The sequence below is a fragment of the Phoxinus phoxinus genome (genome assembly GCF_949152265.1).
Source record: "Phoxinus phoxinus genome assembly, chromosome: 19".
Taxonomy (NCBI): domain Eukaryota; kingdom Metazoa; phylum Chordata; class Actinopteri; order Cypriniformes; family Leuciscidae; genus Phoxinus; species Phoxinus phoxinus.
In genome coordinates this window covers 6,248,312-6,261,594 of record NC_136894.1, presented here as the reverse complement: position 1 = coordinate 6,261,594, position 13,283 = coordinate 6,248,312, and the positions used below count along the sequence as shown (strand labels likewise).

Genomic DNA, 13,283 nt, shown 5'->3' with positions numbered 1-13,283 from the left:
AAAATCCACTTTTCTCAAGATATCATTTTTTGTCTAGTAATTTGAATGTTGTATTCGAAAGGAGATGCAAAGAAATTGCACATTGCTGGGTGTTAGATTTTTTAGAGTCACTTATTTACTTTAAAAAGTCTTTCAAAATGTCAATGACGTCATACACCTCGTACGACCAGAGATACTGCTTTACGGCAATCCTTCAGTCACTTTGGTGCTTTCGCGCTCTGCACTTTATTTTCTCTCGAGGCATCGCCAGCACAGCTGACACAGGTAAACACACGTGCTAGAAGAGTTTCTGCTAGAATACATTCTGTTCCCGCTTCGGATGCCATGATGCCATCAAGCGGTATCTCTGGTCGTAACCAGTCCTTCACTGACCAATCAGCGTTCATTAGCAGAATGCTAGCGTGTTATGGGCAACAACAACTCAACCTGTAAGAAATCGAAAGGACATAAGTACTCGTTCATTCAATTTTCGACCTATAACCCATGTTGAACTTGCCAAACCTACAATCAAATCTGAGATTTCTCAACGGCAATCGGCTGAAAGGGACAAATTTAGCCGTCTAGCCCCATAGACTCCCATTCATTTTGCACTCGTGGGTGATCGCCCCCAGTGGAACTCTGGTGGAACTACAACCAAAATTCGGTACAATAGGACTTAATAGGGAGTGAACAGGCTCTCCGTAGACGGGCTCTGGCGTTACTGTCAGACTGGGGAAAGAGGTGCTGCAACAATGTAAAAAAAAATTAAATAAGGTATTTTTTTGAACAGCTGCAAAAAAAAGGGCATAATATGTCCTTTTTAAGTGTTTCTTAGGTGTCCAAATATTTTGTAAGGCCGCAATAACATATGAAGGTCCAAAAAAGGAAAGGTGTTCCCAGCAGGAAGAACAGAATGCCTCTGACGAGTTGTGTCTGTTGTCTTGGTTATAAGCAGCTGAGATGCAGCTGTATCATTGTGTTGATGTGTTGATATGTGTGTGTGTGTGTATCTGCACAGATGGCAAACTGAAGACCTGGGTGTATGGTGTGGCAGCTGGAGCTTTTGTACTGCTAGTGTTCATTGTCTCCATGACTTATTTAGCCTGGTAAGAACATTCGATATATCAACAAACTAGACATTTTGTTCCTTTCATAAATCATCTGCTTGATTCTATTCATCTTTAGTTACATCTAAGTTACTTTGCCCTGCACTGCAAAAATCATTTTCCTAATCAATATTTTTGTCTTTTTTTCCACTAAAACATCGTAGATAAAACTTTAATAATAAAACTTTACTTTCAGGGAATATATTATAAAATAGTATTATTAATTGTCCTGTTTTGTACGCATAAACCTCACTAAAAATTGTTAGATTTATGCTGTAGACAAAAAAATCATCACCCATGGGGTAAGAAACCTAAATCAAAATATATTTATATAAGTAAAGTATATGCTTGTTATGTTTTAACTGAAAACGAGACAAAAATACTGATTTAAAAAAGTTTTTTTTTTCCAATTGTCATTCTTTTTTTCATTTTTCTCACTTCTTTATTTGTCTCCCCAACCCCTTCATATCTATCAGTTTTTGTATGCTGGCCCGGCGCTCTCCTCCGAGCCCGGACCCTTCCCTTTCCTCTGTGGTTTGGGTCGGACCCAACGACCAAGAGCTGATATATACCTGTCCTGACTGTCAGCACATTGAGACTCAGTTCCATTAGAGCTCTCAGCTCAGTCTCATCACTCATGGCCTTGCCCTGTGGCCAATCATGTCCATCACCTATGCCTTCTCACTGTCACATGTGCCTTTCTGACCAATCACATCGAGCTGTTTGGAGGAGGTGAGCTAGTAGATCAACCGTTAGAAACAGAATGTAGATCAATCATGTAGCTTTATATATATATATATATATATATATATATATATATATATATATATAGTACACTACTTTACTAAATAAATAAGTAATAATAATAAAAACTGTATAAATCTGAGAAGACACAATTGTTTTTAAGCTATTCATACTTACAACAAGTGGAAATAGACATACAAGACACGTTCTCTATAAAAATCTGTATGGTGTGATTTACAAGACTAAATTAAATAAATATGTAATTAAATTACTAAATTTGTCATGGAATGTTGCAATAAATAAATACAAATAAAATACAAATGAAATGAAATGTAAGCTTAAATGAATAGGCGTGCAATGCATTTTCTGTAAAAATGCACAATATTTCAATAAAATGAAATAATATAAAACAAATACATTCCAGCATTCCATGACATGTTTAATAATTGTATATATATATATATATATATATATATATATATATATATATATATATATATATATATATATATATATATATATATACTCTATACTCCGTAGTGCACTGTTGCAATAATTTGTAGGTGTTGTAACTGGGAAAATAGGACACAATACTCATTAAGAATATGATTTTTTGCAGTGTATCCATGCAAATCTAAAGATGACTTATATATCAAAGAACTTGGCCATTTGCCCAATATTTTAGCCAGATTTTATGCTCACACTGCCCCCTGGTGGTCAGGTCTGACATAGCCATCATCATCATCATCATCATCAATGAATACTCATCATTTTCTCACACATTATTTTTTATTATTAAATTATGCAAAACACTGATATGTTTATTGAAGTAATGTTGATGTAGTTTAACCTATATACAGAAAATTAGTTCTTTATGATGTTTAAGCTAAAATTGGTGACTGAGGTTTAAAGGATGTTGTGTTGACATGTGTCCCTATCTCTGTGTCATAGTACTCGCTAAGGTAAGTTTGGTTTGTAGAGATTAGCGGGCTGGAATGTGCTGCTGGCTACTTCCTGTTCCTTCCATCGCTAAAGCATATGCTTCCTGTAAAAGTTAGCATGGCAGCTAATTACTAATAATAATAATTAAAAATCAGAGCTAAGCTTTTTTAAGCATCTATCTTCATGTCTTAGCAGAAATATCTCTAGTTGAATATTTAAAAGCTGCAAAATAATGCATTGCAGATTTAAATGTGCAGTGCTGGGTTATTATATAAACATGTTCATTACTTAATATAAAATATATGATTTCAGTGCATGTAGTCAAAAGTTTAGAATCTTTACTATTTTTTTTTTTTAAGAAGTCTCTTATGCTCATCAAACCTGCATTTATTTGAATTTCGAAATTCGATTATATACAGAAAACACTGTTATATTGTGAAATATGATATTTGAATATACTTTAAAATAGAATTTATTAATTTTTAATTAAGAATTTTTTCAGGATCCTTTGAACAAAAAAAGAACAGAATTTGTTTTGAATATATTAATATTTTGTTCATATTAATATATAAGTAGTTTTTTTCTTTTATTTTTTTAAAGAAATTAATACTTTGATTCGTCAAGTATGTGCTTAATTGATAAAAAGTAACAGTAAAGATTTATACAGGTTCCAAAAAAATATTAAGCAGCACAACGGTTTCCAACATTGATAATAACTTATTAGTATCAAATCAGCTTATTAGAATGATTTCTGAATGATCATGTGACTAGTAATTATGCTGAAAATACAGCTTTGCATCACATAAAAAAAATATTAGTTTTTTCTGTAAACTTTAAAAATATAATATTTATCATTTTCACTGTCAACTAGCTGATTTTAAATATATATATATATATATATATATATATATATATATATATATATATATATATATATATAATATTTATACAGCTAGTTAGCAATGAAACATTTCTCAATTTTATTTAGTTTACCCTGATGTACTAAAATAACTAAAAACAAAAAAAACAATCAAATTAAAAACCGAATAAAATTACAAAAACGCACAACCAAATTTCTAAAAATAAAAAATAAAAATTGAAATATGAATTAACACTATAATATCTCAATAAATCATTAAATAAAATTGGTGCAGTGTGCAATGCTATAGTGGTATAAGCTACACTAAATTCATCTTCTGCATGATAAAACAAAAATATATTTTACTAGAGCATGGCAACCAGCAGCAGTGCATGGACGTCTAACAACACAGAATACCCCCAAACACACAAACGCAAGGCATTTCAATGATGCAAAGTGATAAAACACTTGAACAAACAGATGCAATAGATATAAAGGTCACAGATTTAAAGCAGTGCCATACAGTGTAAGATGTTCTTCAAAGATCAGATCTCTTCAAACTTTAGTAAATATGTGCAGGTAACCAATCTTGCTATCTTTTTGCATCTGTGCAGCAAAAACGATATTGCTTTGTGTTAACAGCCGTTTTGTTTTTCCACAGCAAAAAGCCAAAGAAGCCCCAGAGAAGACAGATGAACAACAGACTCAAGCCTCTGACTCTGGCTTACGACGGCGACGCCGACATGTAGCCTAACCGCGCTCACTTCGCCTCTTTCCACAGTCGGTACAAGCCTCAAACAAGGAGACTCGCGCAAGCTCACCGACTGCTTTTTATAAGACCGCTAATGGAACCTCAGAGAGAGACTCCATCCATGTTTATATAATGTTTCTCCCCCCTCCTTTTTTTTACGTTCAAGTTTTTTTTTACTTTATTTCACGAGAGCCTTCACAAACTCTTCAAAAACCTTCTTCAGGAAGTCTGCCTTCACCTCTCTGCCATTGACATCTTTCTGTAACATAGACTTGTCTTTCGGGAGGAAAGTTGCAGGACCCTTATTAAATTGGGAGTTTTTTTGTTTTGTTTTGTTTTGTTTTGTTTTTTGCTGACAAGCACAACAATACGCTCGTCTCCTGTTTAGTAAACCGTCAGCTCCTGCAATGTGTCAGTGGCTGTTGGGACGCGTCATGTTCAAAGAATTTAGAAGCATTTTGAGCACTGAGAAGCGCCGGACCCTCCTCTGCGTCAATCAGAAGGGTAAAGACTGCAGCTCACTAGCGCCCCCTATACAAACTCTGGCCTGCCTTTCCCCCTTTCTCTATTCAGGCTCCATTTTGCACTATATTAGTGCAGCATGAACATTTACTTATAGCATTGCCATAGAAACTGCCTCTCGCAAAACAAGATGATGTACAGTCTTGTGCTAGACAAAAAAAAAAAAAGAGCGAGAGAGAAGAAAAGTAGCCCTTTTTCCTTCTGATGGAACTCACCGATGTTTGTTTATACATACTTGTTTACTGGTTTCCTCTTGTTTGTGATAACGGGGCAGTTGAAAAGATGTTTTGTGGACTCCACAAACCCCGTCCTGTTGTGTGTACAGTCGCAACCAGCCATGCGTTCGCTTTCTTTGCCTGATTGACTCGTGTGTGTGTGTGTGATTCAGTGGCTCTTTTCCCCCTTAGAGATCCAGGTCGGTGAAGTTTTCCATGTCGTTCAGTCTTCTCTGATTCCAAGGGCTCCGTGTTCATAATTCGAGCGCTTTTATCAGTAGGATGTTTGATTTACTGATTCTACTATGTATGTGTGAACCTATTATTATATACCATGGCTACCTAACACAATAACGATATGCAATTGCATATCAGCTAGATTTGGAAAAAACAAACCAATGCTCTAGTTTTGACAACATTTTTATCTCTGATTTGAGGTTGAAAAGAACTCAATAAGTAATAATCCAAAAATACTGTGTTTTGTGCTGGCACATTAGATAAGGGATGATGTACAGCTGGTTATTATGTAAGGGATGATGTACATCCATCCGGTTGTTATCTCAGAATAAACCCTGACAGGGTGATCAGGTCTCGCATCCGCCTGAAGGGGTTTATTCTGCGATAACAAACGGCTGGATGTGCATTATCCTGCTTATTACACGGCTACTTCCCACATACGTACACTGATATATTGCCTTGAGTTAAATACTTTATTAGGTCTTCAAACGCAAAGCTTCCGAGAAGAAAGCAGTTGCTAGCAAGCGGCAAGTTCAAACTAGCATACCACTTATAAAACAACATTCTGCCGCCACATAAATAATGGGGATGAGAGATATTAATTTGAGATGAAACGGTTTTAAAATCGTATCTTTTTGTTATTTTATAATCCATTACAGTGTACAAAACAATCTTTGCAGAATGGCAGCAGCTAAAATGGAAACGGACAAACTAAAATGAAAAGCAAAATATTAATAAATACTATAATATTAATAATACTGGTGATAATGGCCGGTTGACTGTACACTATCCTGCTTATTACACAGTTACTTGCCAAATAAATATCAAACATAGATTTAAGTTTAAATTAAATTTTATAATTATCAAAATATGAGATGGGAGGAAAACACATCACAGAAATAAAAAAAATTTCCCATCCATATCTCATATGTTTTTCATCACCATTAAGGGGTTCCGTATCATCATAAAGCTTCTGCCAAGAAAGAAAGAAAAAGTCAGCTACAATACAGAGAACAGTCAGGCCAGCAACAAGATGAATATTAGCTTCAACACATCGGTTAACTGAGACGCAAGATGGCGCCAGTTGTGTGTGACAGGACAGTAGTGCCAGTCTGATACACAGCGTCGCAATGATGGTTGACCAGAATACAGTATTCCAGAGAGCTGTGTAAGGAGTGTTTGGTAATGTTCAGTTTTCAAAGGAAAAGTATAGAAAGAATACTTTTTCCCCCTTTTTTGTTACTTTATAAGGGTGCAAGTTATATTTGCCACCATGCCATGGACCTGCATATAGGCTGTCGCACATCAACAGAATGAGATGTTATGGATTCAGATATGACTGAAGTGATCATCACTGTCACCGACCATCTAAACATTGGGTAGAAAAGCACAAATAAGAAGGTTAGGGCCAGTTTTTTCAAAAACCACATCTACAGTGAATGGGCGCTATTGATCTCTAAAGGCATATCATTAAATTTGCTTTCAAATACGACGGGTGAAAGGAATGTTTACTTATGTTAATATTACTTGTTTTGTTAATTTGTAAATACATGAATGATCTTTTATTTAATAATGATTTCTTTATTATATATACATTTGTTCATTTCTTTTTTTACTACACAAAGTGTTTAGTACAAACCTCTCGAAGTGTGTTTGAGAGTATGTGTGTGGGAGTGTGTGTGTGTGTGTGTGTGTGAGAGAGAGAGAGAGAGAGTCTATTGTTACTGATCCTCGCTGGGGCGATCCAGGTTACTGTGTGAAAATATTACTTTCTTCTTTTCCTACAGGTTGTTTATATGTGTCTGATGAATTGCTGATAATAAACCAGAAAAACTTTGCTGTACATGTGACTTGTTTCGGTATTAATTTCAATTTAACCTCCTGTTGTTGCATTTTCGGCATCAGAGAAATGCACATGAATATGCCTGGGAAGATAATGCAGGTTGATTATTGTAATTGATTTCCTGTAGATTTTTAAGATCATCTCACTGTTTTTGAGTGGGTACATTCACTCAGTGTGACATGAGAAAACTGACAGTAATGAAATTGCAGAAAGTTTATGGTGAAACCCGAAGTGCATGGAGTCACTCAACATGAATGTTTAAGGGGTTACTTATGTATGTCGCATGAAAATGCCATATCATCTAATATACAACATGCTTTAGTCCCACACAGTTAATGTCTTAACTATATATATATATATATATATATATATATATATATAAGACATGTAGGCCTATAAAGTTATAGAAGATTTCTATTTTAGGAATAAATTCCATTTAAAATATATTTCAATAGAAAACCGTTATTTCAAATTCTAATATTATTTCACAATATTGCTGTTTCTATTGTATTTTTTTTATCAAATAAATGTATTTTATGTATTTGTATTATATAGATAGAAATCCCTGTTGCTCATCAAACACCAATCAAAATTAATATTCAAATGACGCAACATAGTTACATTTGCCTCTTATAATTATCAGTGAGAGCAACTCAAGCCAATCAGCATTCAGTATCACTTCACTGCGTCATCAAACGTGCTAGTGACACTGGATTTCATTGGATTTATATTTTAAAATTTAAAGTAATTAACGTTTTCAAACCATGTGAAACTTACGGTCTTATATGAATTTTCCAGAATGAATGAGTGGAGGATGGAGTTCAGGTGAGTAGATGTTAGCTTCGAGAGTTATTCCGTTGATTTACTGTAACAATGTAAAAATAAAAAAAGTATTGTTGGTATCAAGGGATTTCATATCTATGAGAGCATAATAATTATCATTAAATGGGCAACACTTTTCAATAAGCTTTTACATGTGCTAACAATGAACATATAGCATGTATTATATACAGGATGTATTTACATGCATATGAACTAACTTGAACATTACTAACTAACATTAACAAAGGTTAATAAATGCTTTATAATATTGTTAATTGTCATGTAAGTTAATGCATTAACTACTGCTAACAAATGAGACCTTTTTGTGAAGTGTTACCAAGCCTATTCGTTAAATACAAACCAGCTGCGATCACATATTTGTTTGATCCTTGTTGATGTACACCACTAGATGTCGCTACAACACAGTGTCTGAATAGTTGCAATGTCTGACGAGCAGATTTGATTTAACCAGAAAGGTTTAGTAATAAATTAAAGTACTTCAGAAGTAATCTAATCTAACTATGAATTAAAATGTTTTCTTAAAGACTTGATGTTTCCCCACACTGATCACAAACACAGCATGATCAGAGGAACGATGCAGAATACCTTCCTGTTGGAGGTCGTCCCATATAGAGTTGGACATAAAGTGACAGTGCCTACAGTGTAAGATGTTCTTTTGTTTCAATAGTAGAGTCGTCCCGCTGCCCTCAGCTTGTTAAAGTCATATCTGGCTTTAATCAACAGGGTCACAATGCTCCTATGATTATAATCATGGCTTGAGGCCTCTGGGAGTCTTCAGTCCTCATTACCCAATCAGTAATTATCACAATCATGTCTCTTGGCCCTCATTCCAATTGAATTCCACAGCTAAGAGAAGGAAGCCGTACAGACTGACCTAATCAATTAAGTCCCGGCGCAAGGCTACTTCAATCCGATGACTTTGTCCCAACCTCTGAGTTATCAAGATGGAGCCAAAATTTGATTAAGCAGAACCGACATCGCGTACACTAAAGGATTCCTGGAACATCAACTCCAAAGAGAAGGAAGTAAGTTGGCTTTTGGTCCAGCATTGGAACTTTGATAATCTCGAGCAGATAAATCAAGCTCTGACTCCATTACACCATTAAAATGCACTTTAGGGAGTCCTAAAACTACAGCTTGTGATTGATTTGAGGATGCTGTGATCTCTGTGCCAAATGTTCAAATCCTGCGGTTAAAGCTTAAAGAGACAGATCACCCCAAAACAATGTTTGTTTCCTCAACCTCACATCATACAAACTTGTATGACTAATATTTTTGAAGAATCTCTCATTGTCTATACATTGCAGCTCAGTTGCAGGAGGACCTAATGTTATTTGGACCCCATTACCTTTCATTGTATGTACAAAAACAGTCCGCCCACGAAATATGCGTTTACTTGCAAAACCTTTGTGATGGAAATAAAATGAGATGGAAAGAAAAAATGTATTTCAATACTTTTGCGAATCAAACTTTCTTGGGGCAACTCAAACGTTATATGAAGAAACAAAAAAAAGCGCAAATATTTTGGCAACACTTTACAATAAGGTTCATTAGTTAACATTAGTTAACATGAACTAATAATGAACTGTATGTATACAGCATTTATTAATTAATTTCAACATTTAATAATACTGTATTAAAATATTGTTAAAGTTAGTTAATGCACTGTGGACTAACAATATATTTTGCGAGAGAATGCAAAGTTTCTAAGGGGAACGCAATATTTTAGCACGAAACCATTGAAATATGATTTTTTTTTTCTTCCATCTCATAGGTGCTCGTAGTTGTTTTCTGTTCTTCAGAAGGAAAAAAAAGTCAAACCAGGTTGGGACAACATGAAGGTGAATGATGACAAAAGCTGCGTCCAAAATTGCATATTGTACGATACCTACTACATTTCTTTTGGAAATAACGACATGACCGTAAAAAAGAGAAAAACTATTTTTTTATAGTGTTTAGAATGGGTTTGTCACTTATTGGGGTCCTCTGGAAACGTTGTGAACTTTTCTGTAGTTCGTTGTGTTGTGAACTTTTCTGTATTTGGTTGTGTTGTGAACTTTTCTGTATTTGGTTGTGTTGTGAACTTTTGCGGCTCGTTTCTGTATTTGGTTGTGTTGTGAACTTTTGCAGTGTGTTTCTGTATTTGGTTGTGTTGTGAACTTTTGCGGTGTGTTCCTGTATTTGGTTGTGTTGTGAACTTTTGCGGTGTGTTCCTGTATTTGGTTGTGTTGTGAACTTTTGCATTGTGTTCCTGTATTTGGTTGTGTTGTGAACTTTTGCGGTGTGTTTCTGTATTTGGTTGTTTTGTGAACTTTTTGCGGCTCGTGTTCCTGTATTCGGTTGTGTTGTGAACTTTTGTGGCTCGTTTCTGTATTTGGTTATGTTGTGAGTATTTGAAGCACACATGTTGTAAAACCGATGAAGGTGTTTTCTTAATTTGCGGGTGTTTTTCTATGTGCATGTGTTTTCTTCAGTTGCAGCGAGTTGAGCTCTCTCGGCCACCGTAATATATGGAAGTGAGCATATTAGCATATTTTCAGGTGGTGAACTAGCCCTTTAAGAAAAACGTCAGAGACCCAAACGCTTGTATTTTGCTCATGAAAGTCGTTGCAACTCCATCAAAAGGCTCTGCAGATTCAATAAAAAACTTGAGAGCATATTGAAATAGAAAAGAAAATGTCCGACATTTGTTATTATTTAAAGAGTCGAGTTTGTAATTCGCCATAATCGGCGTCATTAACCCTCCCGAATGCGTGCGTCATTCTGAAGTTCTCTGAGATGCAGATGCAGTGGACTTTGTGTGCGAGTATCAGTCTGGCCGTTTCTCCGAGTCCAGCCGTCAGTTTAATTGCCATGCGGAAGCACTTGATGCGCGCCAGCTGCATCCTGCGACCGGTGCTCTGATCCCGCATTTGTCTCTGTCAGAGCCTTCGGGGTCCGCCCGCTCCAGCACTCATATGAGCCATGCTGGCAGCCACCAGCAGCCTGCACCAACTTATCTCCACATCAAAAGTCTCTCTCTCTCTGTCTTTCTCACAAACAGACACACTCACCCTTTAAATCAGCGCTGCAGCTTTTGGGATGAATATGTATGTTGGTGATGTATAAGAAGGCACGAGCGACGGTTTGTGGCGTAAGATAACACCTGGCCGCTGGCACCTGGCATACGAGCGCCTGAGTTTGGCCTAATTGAAAGCCTTCCTATTGTGTCACCACAGCCCCTATGGGGTCTGCTCCCTTCTCTCTGAAACATCTGCCCACACAATCAGGCATTCAGCCATGCCAGCTGAGCCATGCCACTGCAGTGTAGTGCCAGCGTCACTCAGCTGGCTCAATCTTCCTCTTCCTCCTTTTCTTTATCTGTCTTTATCCCTCGCTTCTCTTCCACTGAACCGTTCGGAAATGGAAGCCTCTACCCTATAATCTGCTGTTCTCTGCGGTAGATTACATGGTTTGAGTGAATGTGAATGAGAGCGAGAGAGGACCAAAGGTAGGCTGTGTTAAATTAAACCCACTTGACCTCGTGATTAGGAGGAAGGGAGAGTGTGTATTGTGAGCAGGTGTCCCCTCTGACAGATTCGAGCATAACACTCTAGTAAGTTAACCTCTCTGTATGTTCGAACACTTCCCAACTTAAGACTTCAGATATTGTGTGTATCGTTGTAAACGGTAATTGTAAGATAACGTTTAAAATATAAAGTTGCATTACTATATAGTCACTTTCTGAGGTATAAAGTCATATTGTGAGAATTGCAGTTATATAAGTTGCAATTTAATGATATGAAGTTGCATTTGCAAGTTGCTATTGTGAGTAGTGCTTTAAACGATTAATCGCGATTAATCAAATCCAAAATAAAAGTTTGTGTTTACATAATATATGTGTGTATTGTATATCATTATTTTGTGTATATATAAATACACACACATGCATTTATATATTTGAGAAATATTTGCATTTATATACTGCATATATATTTTTATATAATTTATATTATATATAAATAGTATAGTAAAAACTATTTTATATATAAATAAAACATTTTTCTTAAATATATACATGCATGTGTGTGTATTTATATATACAAAATAATTATACACAATACACACACATATATTATGTAAACACCAACTTTTATTTTGGATTCGATTAATCACGATTAATCGTTTACAGCCCTAATTGTGAGGTATAAAAATTCCAAAATTGTGAGATATAAAGTCGCATTTGCAAGATTTTCGATATGTAAAACTGCAATTATGACATATAAAATTTAAGTTATGAATTAAGTTGCAAATGTTAGATGTAAAGTTGAATTTGTGTGATGTAAAGTTACTTTGCAAAATCTGAAGTCAACTGTGAGATATGAAGTCACAATCATGAGATATATAATAGCAATTGTGAGATGTAAAGTCGAATTTGCAAGACATGAAGTCGCAATTGTCATATACTGTACGGTGTTGCATTTGTAAGATATAAAATCGCAGATATAAAATGTAAATTGTGAGATATGACGTCGAAATTATGACACAAAATTGCAATTGTGAGTTGTTTTTGTGCAATCGTTACATATAAAGTCAAGATTGCCAGATATGAAGTTGCATTTGCAATATATAGTCATAATTATGATATACAATTTAAATTTTTAGTTAAGTCACCTTTATAAAGTTACATTAGTGATAAGTAAAGTCGCATTTGATATAAAGTAGTTGTAACATAAAATTGCATTTGTGAGACATGAAGTCTCAATTATGAAAAATAAAGTCGCATTTGTGAGGTGTAAGGTCTCTGATAAATACCTTTTTTTTTTTTTTTTTGTATTCTGATGTGTAAATAGACCTTCACATCTGATAAAAGATATGAATAAGAAACAAAAGATCTCGACTTTAACAAAGGATAAAATTACAAACGTTCTTTGTGGCAAAGGATGATGAGGAAGAAAATGAACCGCGTTAATGAACCCTCTAGGCATTAATTACTGGTCCATGGGACTTGACTGAGCAGAGAGGTCAAGTATATACTGCAGGTCTTTCCCTGGCCTCAGTAATGTGGCCTTCAGCGTTCTCGGGTTATTTGAAGTTATTAACCCTGGGTTTTAACATCAATAGGCCATATGCTCTGCATTCTGCTCCAAAAGCTGGTTGTGAGCGCTGTCCCCTCACCCGTGCCCCGTCCTGCATCCCTCTAGAGCTGTGGCAGGCCTGGACGATCCATCCCTGCAGGACCATTTGCTGCATGCTCCGACTC

General features: G+C 35.6%; 1 protein-coding gene across 1 annotated transcript in view; it reads left to right on the top strand.

Moving 5' to 3' along the window:
- Positions 1-7,193, top strand: part of thsd7aa (thrombospondin, type I, domain containing 7Aa) — a 116,529-nt gene extending 109,336 nt beyond the window's left edge. The window contains exons 26-27 of the mRNA XM_079589851.1: positions 998-1,085; positions 4,292-7,193. Coding sequence (XP_079445977.1) covers positions 998-1,085; positions 4,292-4,379 — 176 coding nt within the window. The 3' untranslated portion in view covers positions 4,380-7,193. The remainder of the gene's footprint in view (positions 1-997; positions 1,086-4,291) is intronic.
- Positions 7,194-13,283: the final 6,090 nt, after the last annotated feature.